The 19,743-nt window shown below is 39.0% G+C and overlaps 1 protein-coding gene across 3 annotated transcripts; it reads right to left on the bottom strand.

The window, feature by feature from the left end:
• Positions 1–311: 311 nt before the first annotated feature.
• ABRAXAS2 (abraxas 2, BRISC complex subunit) lies at positions 312–19,552 on the bottom strand. 3 transcript variants are annotated; one of them, XM_049809962.1, is made up of 9 exons: positions 19,447–19,552; positions 18,242–18,332; positions 15,192–15,228; positions 12,544–12,610; positions 9,753–9,943; positions 9,059–9,178; positions 8,318–8,402; positions 6,119–6,233; positions 312–1,287 (listed from the first exon to the last, which is right to left on the bottom strand). In XM_049809962.1, the coding sequence occupies exons 1-9, from the start codon at positions 19,516–19,518 to the stop codon at positions 821–823; spliced, it is 1,245 nt and encodes a 414-aa protein (XP_049665919.1). In that variant the 5' UTR covers positions 19,519–19,552; the 3' UTR covers positions 312–820. The 3 variants fall into 3 exon arrangements, with proteins under 3 accessions (XP_049665919.1, XP_049665920.1, XP_049665921.1); XM_049809963.1 differs by lacking the exons at positions 15,192–15,228; positions 18,242–18,332; positions 19,447–19,552 and adding an exon at positions 13,128–13,447; XM_049809964.1 differs by lacking the exons at positions 12,544–12,610; positions 15,192–15,228; positions 18,242–18,332.
• Between the last annotated feature and the right edge of the window lie 191 nt (positions 19,553–19,743).

The following is a 19,743-nucleotide window of genomic DNA, read 5'->3' as shown; positions in this document are numbered from 1 at the left end:
CATGATGGAATTTACTACTTCTGTCAGTCATTTACTCCTGTATGTGCACTCTGTATTTATGCTAAAATAACAAATGAGACAATAAATGAGGCTAGTGTGGCATAAAGTCATTGTAAACCCAGCGAAACCAGAATAATTATATTTATGACATTCATTTGGATGATTTACCAGTCATCCCACCCACCCCACCCCCTTTACAGAAAAAAAGGCAACCATCATTTTAAGTGATACACACATTCTGCTAGTAAAAAAAGTTGAAACAAACCCCTCCTCTGTTAAAAGAGCATGCCGATAGAAGAAGGTAGACCACATCTGTTCCAATCAGGCTTCTCAGAATTATCAAAATTTCTTTGCTTGCAAAGGCCAATTTGGCTTATCATAGAAAGCTATTTTGAAGGCGGCTGATACATTTATTCCCTTTCAAAAATTAAAATTCAAGGCATGATAGTGCAAGAGGTAAGTTTTGATTTGAGAACATTATTTGTAGACTAACTGTGCTTAGTTACTACATCCCAATTTATTGTCTTAAAGAAAATACGGCAACAAAAGCTACAAGATCTCTATAAATTTCATTTTGCCTACATTTACCAGTACATCCATGAACCTCATCAGTATTAGTACAACTTGATTATCCTAATGATTCCATTATAAAACTTGCAAAATGTATCACAAGGTGAATAAACCATCTAGTGCAAGTCTTCTACATTTTGTGTGCACAGTAATCCTGTGTAGTTCATTTCCTCCAGGTTAAATCCCCAAAATCTCTCTGTAACAATTATGAAAAAAAACAGTGTCATGTGGATTTTTTTCCCCCCCCTTATCAAATCTGAGAAGTTTGAGTGTTCCTGGAATCACCATCAGGATGTGCTGAAGGTCTTGAATCCCTTGTCTGTGAGTATTCACTGTCAGATGACTCCGTAGGTTCAAGCAAGTTTTCATAATCACTGTCTTCTGATTCGTCAACATTGTCACCAACCGCTCTTTGGGAAGATGGCATGGATGCTCCATTACCAGAATATTTCAATCCTGCATTTGTGGAAACATAACTGGAAGAACCTACTGCTTGAGGTCGAGGCATAAAAACATTACTTTCTAGGAGACCGTGACCAACAGTACTTTCTTGACTGGTTGCACTGAAATCGGAATATGGAGGGGGAGGATCAGAGACATCTGAATCTTCAAGTGTGCAGCCTTCCACAGCAAATCCAGTGTAGGACATTCGTGGAACAAACATAGGTTCCAAGTTATCTGTTGGCATTTGCCTGCTTAAAATTGCTTGCTGCATTCCTACAAAAGCAAAGAACATCAGTGTACTTAATGCTTACTTTGCAATATGCTTTATATAACCTAGCTGTAACACACCACACCCACCCAGCCCTTTGCTGTTCTCTCTTCTTTCCTTCTGGTTGTTATTAAATGTTCATCCCTGGCAGTGCTTTCAAACTCCAGCACTGGATCTTTTCCTCTCAGTCTCCACTACTCACCTTTGGCAATTCTGATTTTCGTATTGATGACTATATAAGACGCTAACCCTAACCGTCGTGTCAAATCTTGCTTATTACTACATCCTACTCTCTGAGCTTGACAAAAACATATCTTCCCCAAATTTAGCTGTGCATCCATGAAACGCATCAGTGTTGGCACAACTTGATTATCCCAGTGATCCCATTTAAAAAACAAAAAGTGTCAAAAAGCAAATAAAATAAGTGCAAGTGTGCTACATTTTTACGTGCAGTCATCCTGCACAGTTCATTTCCTCCAGTTTAAGTCCCCTAAAAACACAGCTGCAGGAAGTTTCCATAACCTGTTGTTCTTTCCACCTCATCTTCTCTCTGTATTCCTCTGTTCCTTCTCACATCAAAAAGTAGCTATGCTAGGGCTCATCGTGCCTGCTCCCCTCCACCGAGGTCTTACTCGGTACTGAAAGCTGGACTCACTTTTGATCGGACCATAATCAGCTTCTACTGTTGATATTACATCTTAAAAATCATACTCCTTACTTTCTCTTACAATGCCTCTTGTGCTAGGGGACAATCTCATGAACACCAAAGAAGTTACCTTGTCTTCTTCTCTCAAATTATTATTTTAAAAACTTTCCCTCCCAATGCCTGTGATTAGCCTAGCGGGCCGAGACTGTGTATCATGCTCACGTTCTGCTAGCCAAAACATCTGTACGCATATGATATCTCATATTTAGATTGCTAACTAGCTAGCTGAGCAAGAAGCATCTTTTGAACTTGTGTTTCTATATCCCTAGCACAGTGATCCACAACCAGGGCTCTTGCACTAGTGTAACGCTGGTAAGGTATGTTCTTCACTGTCCCTGGAAAAGGCGGACATAATCACTGAAATCTGGTCCCTATGAAAAGCCATATGTAATGGGTAAAACCACCAGTTCCATATTTTTACTTTTATTTAAGTCATTGTACAGTTAGGCAGTTGCTATAAATAAATTTGTCCACTAAGGATAGGGTCACTTTCCAATCCATGTGGTTTTAACAATCAAAGCAAGACAAAAAGCCACAGATATGTCTTGCCTTTAAGGATTTCACAAGATCTCCACGTTTCATAATGAATAGACAATAAATAACATAAGCACTATGAGGATTAAAAAAAAAATAGCTGAAGAGCTGGTCAAAGAACAATTACAAGAGTTATCAGTCACATTGGAAAGATGCGTCAAGATGAAGCTCCCGCAGCTCTGCACTGGAACTATACTTGCATTAGCAACCTAAATGATGGAATTTAATCAGCACACGCTTATTAAAATTACAGATGGTACTATGCTAGTAATAGCTGCAAGTATAACAGAGTATCAGAACCGGAATTTGAAAGTGATCTTAATGAGGTGATTTGGAAAATAATTTAAGGAAGACATGTACAGGAATAATGAACTGCACAAACTGCAAAATGAGGAAGTTACACCCTTCTGCAGAAAAGAAACACAGGTTTACTGTTGATTTATGTAAACTATAAATATCAACATGCATTAAGTGTGCTCAGCTGCTGAGAAATAGGTATTATTTCAGTATGTACTGTAATGGTTAAGACTACAACTGGAATACTATATCTAATTTTGAACACCACACTTTAAGAAACAGGGAAAAACTGGAGAAACTCTACAAAAGAAAAGGACTCATTAGGGCTCTAGATATCATGACCTAAGAGGAAATACTGCAGTATCTGGGATAATTAGAGAAAACCGAGGAAACAGTTTCAGTCTTCAAACGTACGCAAGAGGCTGCTGTGGAAAGGTAAGCAGAAGGCAGCTTAAATTAGACTAGTATGCATTAGACATGAAGAAAAACTTCCTTGCAGGAAGGTTTGTTAAGCACTGGGAGAGACTTCAGTTTTCAACTGGTTTCTAACTCGTTATTAGCCTCCAAACATCTGCCAGAATTGACACCCGGTATATGTAAAGCTGCCTTGCAGCTAGGTGACAGACAAAATGGTATCAGCTCTACTTACTGTAACGCCATGCTTCTGGAAAAAGCAGAAATCAAGGCTGAAGAGTTCCTTTAATCAAGTCAATAAGATATCTCTTCAGTAATAAAAAAAGAGCATATTCCCTCAAGCGGCTACATAACAGCACTCCATTTTTGGTCCATAGTACAAGAACTGCAGTAGGAGATTTCCTGGCATCTGGGAAGTGCCCAGCACTCACCTTACCCTAGAACATGCTACTACATGTACAAAATTATTTCAGTGATCTGGCAAATAAAGTTTCAACTGACTTTCATGCTAGAGTGTTAAAATCATAGCCTGTTAAACAAAAATTTGTAGGAATAACAAGCTTTCGCACACTACCGCAGGAATTTGAATCAAATGCTCCCTTTTCCTCCAGCTCAGAGGATGATTAACTGGAACATTTAACTCACTAAAACCAAGGAAATTCTCCCGATATTGAGAAAGTGAGAGAACAGAAGGCCAGCTTCAGTATTTAGCTACTTGCATCTAAAAATATTGCAGAGATACAAGCTGCATGTTTTCTTGTTTCAGCCCTCTCACATGATTATCTGCTTTGGCATAAATTTTCAGTCCAGCATTTGCATCTCACTGGTAGTATCTAGAGGCTAGCACCGACTGCTTTCCTCCTCCTCCCCCACCTTTTGCCATATGGGCTGGGATCAGCTCCAGTCACACTAAATACCCATCTCCACTTCTTGCTAGCTTGCGTAGTAGCAGTTCCCTGGCTGTTTCATCTACAGCCAAGCAGGAAACAGCAGTGACTCATGCCACTTCCATCTTTCAAATGGTCTGTGGCCAATGCTGGCTCTTTACCTTATCTTTGAGGTTCAGAGAAGGAAGAACCTGGGCTGACAGATCAAACTTTGCTCTAAAATGCTCACGTGGTAACAGTACCTTGCTGCCTGGAGAAAATAAAAATATCCAGTCATAGCAGCAGAAGGGCCTACTGCACAGTTTAGGGTGTTAACACATCTAAGCCACCTTTGAGTCTCAGACACAGCTTTAGATTACAAGAAACACAAATAATAAAAAACATCTTGTAGCTAAAATTACAAAATTTAGTTATTTGCTTACCATTTCAAAACATGGGGAAAAAGGCAATGTTTCCTGAAATAGGTAATTTGCTTATGAATTTTTTTTTTAAATATTGCTTTCCATTTGTCTATTCTGTGCTCCCACTCTCTACTTTCAGTCTTCCCTTATGCTAACGAATTAGATCAGCCATATCTTCTTGGAAAGGTCCAGGCTTTTCACGAAACCTACCTACTGCTAAGCAAAAGTCTCCTGAAGCCACCTTAAATTTTTAGAAAGGAGGGACAGTGTGGCAACCAGCCAAGTATGCTCACACAATACATCTCACCAATTCAGAAAATTAAGGAGCAGCAAAAAAAAGATCAACATACACCTATTAATGGCTTCCCCCACCAGTCCTAAGTACATACTAAGAAAACTTATATTATCGATACAGAATGCAGAACCAAGCCTAATAAAAACATGGATTTTTTAATGGGGCTTATTTGCACCATGGACACTTAAATCCAATCAACTCGATACTAATACAGGTTTTCAAAACACAGCAGAAGTATAATTTCTGCGTTCGGAGCTTCACTAGAAAGAGAAGACTGTCATGCTTGCGTTGCCTTGAATAAATCAAAGAATTACCTGATTCAGCTTCCCCCCAAAATGAATCCCCCCAATGCACTGCAAGAAGGACAATATTTCAGTAGTTTCATGGATTTGAAACTAATACAGATTGAAACTCCTATCAGTGATGATATGGTACTTGGCATAGGTAGGCAAATCCCAACAATATTCTGCATTTAAATAGTTTCTTCCACTTTCTAGCAGGTACTCCTCAAGATAGGAACAACTTCAAAATGGGCTTTGGGAAGATTTACTTCCAACATTGAGAAGTGGCGGCTCAATGCTAATCATGTTCACCACGAAGTCAGCAAATAATGCAAAAAAAGCTGACTAAATTAGGATTCAGTAACTATGAAGTGGGAGAGGAGGATAAAAATGCTGATGGTCGTCTCTAAATCGGTGTTAAAAACCCTGATACATCCACTAAAAACTACAAGGACAAAAATCATCTAGACAGCACTTCAGATGATCTACAACAACATTCATCTAGACAGCACTCATTTTCCTTCACCCAATTTGTCTGGTGTTCAGTAATATAACCGGGGATAGGGTTGGGGAGTGGGAAAGGGAACAATGATTTCAAAAACCACTGATAGCTACTGGCCTGTAAACACAGTACCCTGTTTCTATGTAATACTTCAGAAGGAATCTCTCCAGCGTTTAGATTTTCTTTTTCCATTCCTGGCTTTGCTCCACTTTTCCTTTCCTACAACAAATCTTTTCCTGTGTTATTTCCAGAACTGACTTTATCGTTCTTTCTCTACAGCTTTGTGTCTCTCCTACGTTTAAAGTTTGCTAACATTGGATGACTCCTACAGAAATATCTGCAGTACACATACCTTCACAGTTCAGGTATCCTTCAATGTAAATCCTTCATATACCCTTCCCAATATGAATTTTTTTCTTTTGCTATGAGCTATCAGCAATAAGACTCAAAATAATACCAGAAAACATTTTGTCCTTACAGCATCTACTTCTGAAACAAAATAATTAAAAGGCAACTTACTTATTTCTTGTTCTTTTTCATTTTTCTTTTGTGCGATTTGCCTTTTTAACTTGTTTACATCAGCTTGAAAAGATTCAACAACGCGTTCACTTTTTTCTACATCTATACATACTGCCTAGGAGAAAAACATAAGATATGCTAAGATTTTGCAAAAGTACATGAAAGACTTCCATAACAACATTAACAAAGCTATTACCAGACAAGAAGCTGTTATAAGCACAAAACTAAGAGCAGGAGTTAACTATATCAGAGCATAATATTCAACCTGAAGATTCTTTTCTTTACTGGCTGTTGCCAGTTGCCAACTGCTGCATGATAGGAAAAGCATTTCCAGATAATTCGTCATTACAGAATGATTTCTAATAATACCCAAAGTTAGTTCTTCCTAGTTAGTGGAAGAGATCTGACTTTTTGTTATATATATACACACTGTTAGCACAATAATGATACTATAGCAACATGATTTTAAAATGTAGCATAAAGGGGCATACTTTTTGTACTATACCAAATTTGAACTGGGGTATGAAACAGCTGACTCGAGACAACTGTTCCAAGGTGATCTCCTAACTGATACCTCTATTAAATAAACAAGACCCATGGATTTTTCAAGAAGATTTCTCTATCCTGGCTAGGAAATGAATGTAAAATTTTCCACAGGAGGATCCAAGTTTAACAACAGTTCTGGATAATATTGATTTCTTTTTAAATCTAACCATGTTATACTGCATATTGTTTACTTCTTCAGAAATTAAGTATTGGTCATTATCATTAAACATGATCAGTTCTGCAGAATACACAATTCCAAAAGCACTGATGAGTCTTCAACAGTAAGTCACTAGCCATTTACTGTTTCTTCTCCAAAAGGTTACTATTAGCGATCTTACCTACAGAGTTGAAAAACGTTAACTGTGCTTTCAGCCCAAACCGTTCTATGATTCTATGCCTAATTTTTACAAATTTATAAAGCTTAAACCCTCCCCTCCCAACTAAATGGTGCATAATGCAAATACATGTGTGCCAGCTGCTTTACGAGAAAACTTATTTCTAGTCCTGTAACGTTCTCTGTGAACAGCCACTTTAAAGATAAAAGTTCCTCAAGTCAACTAACACCCAAGTTAAGCTCTGTAAACAATGTACAGCAGCATGATTTACACAGTGAAATACAACAAAGTCACAGTTTTCACAGGTAGGAAGACAACTCCCTGATGACGTTACATTTTCCATTTTTCCAGACACTAATTCAAACAGCAAGAGCACGAAAGGATATATGCGCTCTTGGCAAAAACAGCGTTACAGAATAATACCATTAGCTAATGGGACAGACCTCTGAAAATAAATTTTCATGTCTCAAGTCGGCATGAAAGCCATCTGCCTTCTCGTTGAGAGTTACCCACCTTACAAGGCAGGTTAGAAAGCAGCAACTTCCACCGAGAAATAGTAGTTCTCCTGTGCAAGCAGGGTCAGGGAATGGTTGGAGCGATTACTGCCTTGTTCTCTGCTACATGTGCCAACCAGCAAAGCTAAGCTAGAGCAGAGACACAAATCCCTCCAGGGCAGACGTAAGGGAAAGCCTGGAAATAAGCTGTGACTACAGCACAATTAGCAGATGTGTGTGCTCCTGAGGCAGCACAGCTATGCTGCTCTTCACATAGGACAAGCTGTGAATTGACAAGCTTACATTTAGTAGATTTGACACTCAAGGCACTTTCAGATGCTTTGCCACATTTGGAGCAGGATTCACTCATGCTCTACACAAAACATTCACAAGTTTTAACTAACAGATGGAGCTCTTTGCTGCATGCTACATATCAAGAGCCAGGAGTAATTTTTAAACTCACACAGGCAAGCCTTTAAACCTGTGCAAATCCCTACAGCCTTCAGCAAGGCTTTTCTTCAACGCATACACTTAAAAATAGCTAACATCTCCCAGAAATCACTAAGCATTAAATCATTCTTACTTGCAAAAGAGAAAGAATTGATGATATTCATACCAACCACTTTTACAGCATCCACTGCAAATGCACACATTTAAACAGAAACTGACACATTTAATTATTAAAGTCAGACTTATTTTCCCACAGTTCATGATAAGTTGTTTACGAGCTCTAAAGATCTCCATCTCCTCCACTCCTGGTTTAACCAAAGGACAAACAAAAGATGCCACGTACGTACTGACCAGTATTAAGTAAAGGAAGTTACCTGTACTTTTTCCTGAAGTGCATTATAAACCTGATATATAGCCCTGATGTCCTTCATCACTCCATCTTTGTCAAAAAAATCAGTACTAAAAAAAAAAGGCAGAAATTAGTAAGACAAGACAACATAAGTTTCTAGCTTATGCTGCCTTTGAATTGCTGTTAAGCAGTCTCTCACTATATTTCTAAAATGTATTTCATTTTATATTGCTAAAAAGAAATACCATACTCAAGAACCAAAATTTGGACAGCAGCATATTCAATACCAAAATTTCTTCTGGAACAATAAAGTCCCATTTAAATGAGGTTAAACTTGTGCAGAAATCTTTAAGCTTGTATAATTTCACTGTTAACAGTCAGAAGAACTACTCTGCAGCACTTAATTAAAATTACTTAAGAACAACAACAAGACTTCAACACTTCCAAGTCAGAGTTCAAGTTTTAAATCAAGCTTGCACACAGAATTCCTTGGGGGGGTGGGTGGAAATCAAGTAAGAAACTTCCAGCCAGAAGGCCTACAGCACCAACTGGCCGTACCAACTCTGCTTTTCTGATTAGTCCACCAAGTCCCTCTTTGTGCTTCTAAAAGATTCAGATCTAAGCACGAAAAAACTGCACTAGGAACTGATCATTCTCCTCCAGAACTAGTTTTTTTCCTGCTTGAAATGCATATTTGTAGTATTCTTTGGAAGGTACAGAACACAAAGCTTGATGACTACTTCATTTGCAAAGGAAAAATCCTTACCCGTGTTCCTTAATAACTTTGGCATAATTCTGAGAAGTATTTGGCACTGAAGAAACTTTGTATTCCTGTTGACTAGTGTTGCCTAGATTAGGAATAGTAAGTGACACCCTTTGATTATACCTGTAGAGAAAGTTTAGAAAGACTTCTTAATTCTTATTCAAAAGATATTTACAATAGCCTTGATATTGTCCCATCTCTAATGATCACAACTCATCTAATTTTGAAGCTTCTGCATTAGGTATATTATAAAAGCTGCTAAATATTAGAAGTTGTGTTCAAAATAAATGCATGATCAAAAACTCCCTTGAGAAGGGCCTACCTCTATACCTCTTAGAACCCTTTAATTGTGCATTCAAACTAGCACAGATACAAAAGAAGGGTGAAGCTACATTCAGGTCTGTTATAAGAAACATGGTACTGACATCTGATTTCTCTTAAAATTTTTTTCTTTTGTTCTCTGAAGATTATAAGACTGAAAAGAACTTTTGCTCACCCTAAAACTTTAATTTATAAATGACATGCACAGAAAAAAAAAGATTCATCACTAACAATTGTACACCAAGACATCATTTGACAAACACAAAGCCTTCCTTACATGTAATTGTACAAACTTTAAAATAGTTTGGAGTATAAAGAATAGCAATAAGAAGAAGAACAAAAAATGAGGACTGTTTCATATACAGAGATTGCTTACCTTCGGTTTGGTCTAAAAAGCACATATTCTAAAGCATGTGTTGAGTTATTTGCAGTGGAAATGAAGCTGAAGAGAAGGAAGACAAGATCAGGCACTCCAAGAATGTGTGTCAGCTGTTTATGAATGATGTGCTCTCTATATGACATTTGCTGCTGAGTGTTTCTCCTAAATCTGTACCATCCAATAACGTTCTGTAACCAAAATACATCAGAAAAAAACGAAGCATCAACTGAGAGATACAGATTTACCTTCTGATAAATAAAGTTGCTAAAACTGTGGTATCACACAAATTAGCCAAGGGCTTTATTACAACAAAATCAGACTGAATTACTAGAAGCTTGCACCTATTAAATAACCTGTAACAAGTGACATCCTGTTACAACGACTACTGCTCAACCTTATTGTGCTACAAACACCTGTGTGTCCTCAGTGGCATTCAAGATCCCATTTCCAATATACTTCAATTGTTTAATTTTAGCAACAAACCTTGGAGCATCTTCAAATTATTAGACTTGAGCTGTTTTCAAACATAGCAGATGTGGGTTTTCTTTAGCCTAAATATTTCAACTGCCTATTCACTTGTATTAATTTGTGAGACACTTCCAGTGCTTCAAACATATTTGCAAATTCATGTCTGTTCATGAAACATATGGGACTAATCTGCTGCATACAACAATAAAAGTGTCTCATGTATTGCATTGTGAAAAGAATCATATGTACATCAGATAAGACCCATTCTAATTCAATTATTTTTAATACAACATGCATTAAACTCCTTTACTTCATGTAGACTAACGTTCAAGAGATAAATGAAAAAGGACGCATCATTAACAATGTGGTTTAGGAAGCATCCCAGGAATAGGCACTATCATGTGGTGATGCATTAAGACTACATGTATATATTCAGTGGAATTGAGCAGATTCTACATATTAAACAATACGACTCCTGTGTTAAATAAAAAAATTAGAAGTACTGTTTTTATAGTACATCTGTACAATTACTTAGTCTGAAGGCAATAATGTGCTTAGTTTGCTAACAAGAGAGAATACAAGACTGTCTTCCTTCCCAGACAGCAGTATTTCTTTCTTTTTTGACATTATGACAATTAATGTCATTAAATCTGTGGTGCTTTAGTCACATGATGCTTGCAAGTTGTCATGTCTCCAGTTTTGCCTGCTTTCTCACCACAGATAATGTATCTTGCCAGAGTCTCCTTGCAAGGTAGGTCCTAACAAAGTAAAATTCAACTGAAAACTAGTGGGACACAAACATTTTTTTTTATTATGTTTTTTGCCTTGTCTCCTGAAGGGGAACTCCACCTGCTCTGCAGTGTCCTATAGTAGAGTTATGGAGTTACAGAATTCAGGATCTGAGACTGGAAACTCACTCCATAGTCAGCGTAAAGATGTACATGTCTGTATGTACAAATATGCACATAAAGCCCCTAGGTACTTGGCATAAATACATTAGTACAGACAGAGGATTTTATTCTGAGAGCATTTGCTGGAAGAAACAGACAAGACAAAAGCACTATAATCATCGGTGTTGCAGAAGTTGCACAGATTTAGGACTTGCTTCCCTAAAGATTCCCCCTCAGTGTAAGCCTTGTCTGTAAGCAAAAGTCCACAGTCCAGGTGGGTAAGGTAAACAGAAAAGACTGCAAATTCAACTGTTAATTAGGCAACTGTCATCACACACTTTGCATAATGATAATCAAGTCACACAGTAGGCATTCTTACTCAGACTAGTGAAAGTTACACTTGAGTCACCTGTAGAGGACAGAAATCCCAAAAGCCCAACAGGTCATGCCTTGACAGTTAGCTCCGCTCCTAGTGAAACACAACCAGCAGTACTACAAGCAGCTGGAATGACACTGGTTTCCTGGTGCTTTATAAAAATAAGTCAAACAAGAAAAAAGGTCTTGTTTTAACCACGTCTACCTTGTACTAGCTCTGGCGCTAACCAGACCTCATGAGTCAAATTCACATAGTAGTGATGCTTTTCTGCTAGGTCAAACAAGGTCCACAGTTGCCACGAATTGAACCGTGCAAGTCGGCCACCGTCGTCTTGCCAGAGCAAGATGACTGGTGGATTCACTTCACTACATAAGGAACCAGACCTTCAACTCAGCTCTTTGATGGACCAGTTTATGAGAATTTCTGAATCAATGACTCAATAATTAGAAAGATAGTGCACTACAAGTATGGAATGAAACAAAACATTGAAAAAAAGGTTTGACTTCTCCAAATAACTACCAAAAATTAATCTTAATACTAGTTGTGCTACTAACAACATATGCGTGACGTAAAGCTGTAACAACATCTGACATAACTGATAGAACGTTTTTTCCAGTTTAAAACTGACAGTGTGAAAATTGCAATTACAAGCCTATATCATTACAACCCTTTAAAATTAACTCTTTAAAACAGATTTTCAGATCAGCTACATTTTTGTTGGTTTCAGCAGCAGAGTACACAATCTTTATGTTACATGTTTAGCTTAGAAATTTGAGTGAGTTAATACTAACTCTTCACTTTTGGAGACCTAAACTTAAATCCTTTGCATCCTTTCCATTTTCTACGGAATTTAGACATTGCCCCCAATTTAGCCCAAGTACCACAAATCCACCAACTTCTGTACAGGACAAGCCTTGGGTCAAAACAAGCCATCAGATTCATGAACAAAAATATTGCTTCCAGTTAACTACCTTTGCCTGTTTGTTTTCCAAAACGGCTCTTTCTAATTATAGGCTCTAATGACTAGAACAGGAGGAAAAGATAGAAAACTTACTTTTCTTCGGTCTTTAAGAATCCTGTCCAAACTCTCCTCATTAACCTTGCCTGCATAGTCATAAAAGCTTGAACCAAAAAGGAAGAGAGAAAGGTAGGTACACAGTTTACACACACACATTATACATAAAGTAAATAATTTATACTTTGACTGTTCTTTGAATAGATGGCATTCCAGACATTACAAAGCAACTTCTACAGTTTTACCTTTATCAGCATAGGTCAGTATTCACACCACCTGCTTAGGATATCCAACTTGGGTGCTGTATAGAGCACAGTTAGAAGCCTAGGTTTGACCGCACAGCTAATAGACAGAGGCAGTTGCTTACAGAGGAAGGTGCAGAGCATTTAAATTATATGCAGAAGACTAGCTGGTGCAAAAACTCTAACCACTTTTAAACACTAGTAATGAAATAGAAGATGCCAATAATTATTAGTTTTAAAATGCTTTCATTGCACACATTAGTTTGATGCCTAGTATTTCACTGGAAGCCCCTATAACAAGAGGTATGTACATGAATGGACTGTGTAATTTTATTTTGACCAGCATTCTGTAAAACTCTGCTTTGATAGTAAGAGGCCTACCTGCCAAAGAAGAAAGGAGAGCAGGGCCATTTTACATGCAACCACAAATCAATTTCTTGAGCTCCAGTCCTGCAATTAGACTCACATAACTGGACCCTTGCAACCAACACAATTATATTGAGGTCAGCAAGAATCCAAAGTACCATGGTCTTCCCATATGGTTCTGCTTACAGAACTGAGGCCCAAACCCTGACATGTTGTTATTTTGAGGACACGACAGATTTAAGAATTTATAAATCTATCTACACAGACAGGTTTATAAATTCAAGTAGATCACACTTCATGATAAAAGGAAAAACATTTGAAAATAGATTCCTCCTTGACTTACCTGCCAAGTCCTTAGTCTCTTTCAAGAGCTGATATCACTAACACCTAAAGCAGTGCAGGAAAACACTCTGTTTTAGAGGTCTATGATCTCAACTCTTGTGTGTGGTGGTATAAAAAACACAACAGAAAATCCTGAGCTCAGTACTTGGCTGGTAAATAAGGGTGGAAATAAAATTTGTATCAAGATGCAAGTTACTGTGAATATTAAGACTACAACTAATTACTTGAGATACTACATAATATTTGCATAATCTTTTCAATTCATGTTCAATATTTGTACATTCTTGTAAACGGTGGATATCCAATTATTTCTCTTCCTATGCTTTACAAGAATAATTTTCTTATGGGATGAGCAACTAGTACATAATGAAACACCTTAATTTGAAAACTGCACAGAGAGAGAAATCAGTCCTTTTAAAATCCTTGCTTCTTATTCAGATCCCACTTCTTGGTAAAAGCACTGGAACCAAGCCTGCTATACTCAACATCAGCCGTGCCAGCTTACAAGAATACAGAGTGGATGAGCGATAGGCCTCCTCAGATTGGCTACACTTAAGTCAAAAGGATAAGGTAGAATGCCCCCAAATCAGCACCTGCTACAACTAACAGAACAGAGAAACCAACAGCACAGTCTGGTACTGATAAAAGCTATATGAGCTGTGAGAGTTTCTCCTGTGCTCTGAAGTAAATACATCATCAGTTTTCTTGTGCAGAAAGCATGCAGTGAACTACAGACTTCTTCCCCTTCCTCCATCAGCTCAGTTACTAACAACCAATTTCTTGAGTGGGGAGAAACAGTAAACGTGATCGGTTTTGATATGCACTACACAAAGCATCACTAGGAACCAGAAAGAGTCTACTAGACACTGGGATATTATCTTGATGTGTAGAGTCTCTAGCATTTAAATCACTGGGTTAAGAGTATCCTACTCTCTGTAATTATCAGATAGCAAATAATAGACTGCAGCTTTTCTCTGTAATGCAACCAATGTCAATCATAGTATCTAAGGTACTGTGTCTTCTTAATTGGCTGGAAATCTCTAAATAAAGACAAGAGGAGATTAATAGGGCATTCCTTCTAAAAAGAGTTTCCAGACAGCAATTTAGAAGACATCACTGTACAAAAAGTGAAGACTATAGAGAAAAGCTACATGTAACTAGATGGAAGCTGCTAAATAGAATATATTAGACCTATATTTAATCTAAATTCTGGAGTACAGGAGATCAGAAGGTGAAAAAAACCCAGTAAGCTGAAAGTTTCAGAATAATTAGTTAGTGCAAGTCAGTACAACTAACTAGAAAGCAACTTATTAACCCAGCAAGCTACTAAGGTTAGGGCACACAAGGTGTTTTGTGACCCACCAGGCCCAAGCAGAGCTAACCTAAGACTACAATAACTTAAATCGGTTTTGACATTCATCCCGATTATCAGAGTGATATTATTTGATCTGACTGCTATCCTACCTCCACTAACAACACAAGGTGGAAATTCAGAGAGAGAGAGAAATAAGTCTGTACTATACTAGCTACCTCAGCACCCTTTCTCACCTAAAGTAAGTGCTACTAAAACTGGAAACTCATACTTTCATTGTCACGGTTGGTGCCATTTACATGTATTTCTGTAATATCATCACATGAGCAAACAATGGTAGGTACATTTGAAATGCTATATATTTCAGTGAGCTACCTATTTTTATAATCTGCAGCCAACGTAAGAAGACAACAGAAAATGCTTACCTAAAAAGTTTTGAACAAGGCTCATGGTTATGGATTTCTGCAACAACAAACAAACAAAAAAGGAAACATATGTCCAACTGCTCAAGGTAAAGAGAAATTAGTAGCATATCTTGCATGAACTTTCCACATCACAGCTACTGAGCAAATAAACATTTGTGTCAGACCACACAGTGCCCTTAATGTCTCAATAACACTCGATGACACAGCACCATACCCGGAAAACTAGCTTCTCTTTCTAATGTGCCATTTTACAGAGGAAAATATTTTAACAATAAGCAAGACATACACTTGCTCAGATACACACAGATATATCTAAGCCTCAAATACACACTTTTGATACTATCTTATAGTTGTAACCTCCTGACAAAGGCATTTATGATTTTTTTTTCTTTTTGATACACCTTTCCACAACATTTTACTTGCATTCATATACACTGTTTATTACAGCAGCAATGAATAAAAAAAGGGATGGGGAAGGAAATCACCGAAATGTTACACATTAGAATATTTTAAAAGGCAAGGCAAATAGAATCTCTAATGAGAAAAGGGGTTAAACGGCACTCCAGAATGGTTAACTGAAATTTATAATTCAATTATATGAATTATTAAAAAGTCACAGCAGTATTTTTTTCCATTGAAGAGGTTGTAATAAATGCTAAGATGTTTATTTCAGCAGCAAAGGTTATAACGTGTCAGTAATCTCAGAGAAGAGCGAGACAAGAGCAAAACTCCAATCTACATTGTCTCTCTAACACCAAGCACGACTTACTTTTTTGTAGTGTTTAGTACTTCTTTAAAGTTCTCCTTTACTCCGACTTTTTACCAAGTACAGCTTGTCATTTATTCATATTATTATACCTTGATCAAATAACTTTTGTCTGAAACTGTATGTGCTCAGACTGAATAGCACTTATGTAGCAATAATATCGCAAACTCCTATATTAGAACCCCACCAGAGTGTTTAGCAACAACTCTGTTTAGACTCTTCCTTCCTGGAGAGTGACTCACCACCTGCTGTTCTGAAAGTCACAGGCTGCTCATGACTGCAATCTCAGCAGAGTCAGAATCAAATCACAGTTCCCAAGAACAACAGACTACACACATTAGCATCTCAGCATATTTAGCCACTATCAAAACAAGGCCTTGAACATCCATGGCAGGCGTACTGACTGAGAAACCATACATTTTCACTGGCAAGAACTCACGATGTTGCTGCTAGTTACTGACTTTCTTTATTTGGAATTGTTTAAAAGTGTATCAACCCCGTATTTTCACACTGGCATACAGAAATCTGTGGAAACGGTCTGCTAAACAAAGCCAGTAAGTGTAATTATTCCAGCTTAGACCCACTCCTTCCAGCAAATATATCGACTACGACTGAGAATACATACTTGATTCTCAGGTTATTATGTTGCTACGCAGACCTGTTGTCTTTTGAAAAACAGGAAGCGACAAGCCTACCGCTCAGAAGACACGAAGCAGCCATCATTCTAAATTTAAGTTTTACACATTGACTTATTTTATATATATATAGTACATACACTATGTACACTTATATACTCAAACACCACCACTAAGCTTTGAGACAGCAGGCATGCAAGAATGTTAAAACTCATCTGTGACAACAGTGCCACAAAACTGTCAATCTCAGTTCATGAGTTGAACTGGGAGTTCAAGAGTTAATGTCGATGAATAAATATTGAAGTAAAAAAAAAATCCAGAAGATCTCTAGGGGTGGGTAATTTCCCTTTTCAGAAAATAACTGTAACCAAGAATGTGACAAAAGAGTTATCTAAAAAGGGAGTAATTTTTAACACCACAAACACTTGGCTTATGCAACCACGCTGAGGCTGCAGTTGGTGACATTACTGTATTACACTGTCAACAATAACTAAGATCAGTCACCACTGAATAGTAATGTCTAGTTTTGTCTGAACAGACATAGCTATCAGCTGCCTTCCTTTATACAGTACTTTGACACACACAAAATATCCTATGCCTTTATTTTTTGTAATTTAGCTCGATTAATTAATTGTAATTAATTGACACTTCACACAGTCAATTTATCACCCGTATTTCCTTAGGAATAACTGCAACAGGAAACTACTTAACCTTCTGGATTCTTGTATACACAACCATCACTACTTTAAGGTGGCAAGTATCTTGAGATGTAACATAATACAATCCACACTTTCACAGATCATTAGTTCTGTATCAGAGTAACATCTGAGAGTCAATCGCAATATGTTTGCGTATTAGTTAAGCTTTATGCAGACCCTGCTATATTATCTGGAATCAGATCCACAAAGCCAGGTATCTACACAATCGGGTTTTTAAAGAAGGTTTAGATGCATTTTAACGTCAGGTTATATATATGTAAACAAAAAAGGTATTTTCTTTCAGGGGTTTCCTATTTTTTATAAACCATAGAGCTAAAAAACAGCTTCTCACTCATGTATAAAAATATCTACTTCAGCCAACAACATTTGATCTTAGACCTGCTTTCACTTTTCACAACAACAACACATCAGCTGTACAGTCCTTGTGCTTATCAATAAACTGTTTGACAAACATTCCTTGGCAAATCTTGCTGTGACAGTTCATGATGTCATCGACTACCAGCCATCCACCCAAACCCTCTACTGGAAATATGCCCCGTTTCAGTATTAGTATATCAAGCAATACATTTATTTTATTTTATTTTGAGCACATGCTTGTATGTAGACAACCATATCGAGCAGGAAATGCCCTGCAGGACCAAAAGGCAAATAAATAATTTCTCCATCATGAAATGCAGATAAATGTCCTCAACAAACGATCTTTTCTCCACAAAGGGAGATGCATAAAACCCGCCACATCTAGCAAAGGACTGTTTTCTTTCCCAACATCTCAACCGTGAACACACAAATACTGTAGTAAATGCAATTCTGAAAGACTGGAACACCTTGTGCTGGTCTCACAAGTGAAGTAATTCTTACTGAGTTGTTGTACTGAAAACTGAAGAACTGAACAGGGCTTCTTTCACAATTGCTCAAAGTTCTATTACTTACCAATCACTTGTAGAAATTCAGTGTTGCTGATCTGTGAATCACTAATGCTAAAGGTCTCTTCTTGTCTCACCTCTCCTAGCAGAAATCCTTCCTGTAATTTTAAAGGGAAAAAAAAAGAAAACTAAAAATAGAAAAAACCCACTATACACAGTCATTTACCATAACTTTCTTGGCATTAAACGGAAGAATTAAACCAAAGATTTAGTCTGAAATACATATCTGAGCTGCAGTAGGTGTATAACCTTCTGCTTACATAGTCCTTCGGTTTACAGAGACCGATTTTCTGATTTACCAACACCCTTCCACAACACTACAGGAAGAGGTTGTCCAAAACCAATATTCCACCAAAAGCTTCCGTAGGTAACACACAACCGATAGAAGGCAAACACAGGTTACGTAAAGCAGCGCTCTGCCTCCAGTCCCAGCTACGCAGGCAGAGGGTGGATGAGGAGGAGCACTGCTCGGTTCCTTCAAAGCAATGGGGAAGTGGAGTTTACATCTGCAGAGGCTTTCTCAAAACTTACATACAGAGGTTGGGCTGCACCTTGAACAATACCAGGGATCACAACACTCAGAAGATAACTAACTTAAAGTCATCTTTGATCCTCCATCCCCGCCCAACAGGAGGAAGGAGAACAAGCAGGCATCAGGCGCTTTTGGCACAAGCACTGAAACGGCGGTGCCTGGTGCAGAGATAAGGGGGCAAGCTCAGACTAGAAGTTTCTCAGCAAAGCATCGGGATTTAGAAACGCCCCGGTGTCTGGAAAGCCAGCGCTACCGCAACGTACACGCACACTCACGCGGCTTTTCCACACGCGTTTTCTCGCCCACAACCCACCTCCCGAGTGCCACACGAGAACCCCACGCCGGCGGGGGACAGCCCCCGGCGCCCCACGTCCAGACCAGCCATTCCCCAGACCGGCAGGGCGGCCGAGGGTCTGCAAGTCACCCCCCCCCCCCCCACGCACACACACACAGCCCTCCGAGCCGGGACCCGGCGGCACCCCACGGCCACCCCTGCCGCCGAGAAGCACCTCCATCTCGCCGGTAGAAGCCGAGCGAGGCCGCTACCCCCGGCCGGGACCCCACCGGCAGCGACGGGGCCCGGCCCGGCCCGCCGCTCGGAGAGGGAAACGAGCCCTACAAGGCGAGAGAAGCCTCGCCTCGCCTCACCGCACCGGGAGGCGGCGGTTCCGGGTACCTACGTGGTCGGCGCTGCTGTTGGCGCTGTAGTAGCAAACGGAACTGAACGTGTAGCCCGAGATGGAAGCCGCCATGATGGGAGACCACCGCCGCCGCCGCCGAGCCCCACAAGCCACCGCGAGCGCCTGCGGCCCCGCCCACTTCCGGCAGAGGCGCCCTCGTGAGGGCTTCTGGGAAATGTAGTCCCGTCCCACACAGGGACAAGGCCGCCATTCCGGGCTGCTGAGGTGGGGGGGGGCGGGGGGGAAGGTCGATACCTAGCTCCATGGGGCAGGGAGAGAGTTGGGCCGTTTGGGCTG

This window comes from Accipiter gentilis, chromosome 9, assembly GCF_929443795.1.
Source record: "Accipiter gentilis chromosome 9, bAccGen1.1, whole genome shotgun sequence".
NCBI classification, from domain to species: Eukaryota; Metazoa; Chordata; class Aves; order Accipitriformes; family Accipitridae; genus Astur; species Astur gentilis.
Note: the sequence above shows the minus strand (reverse complement) of the source record. Positions and strands in the feature narration are given on the sequence as shown.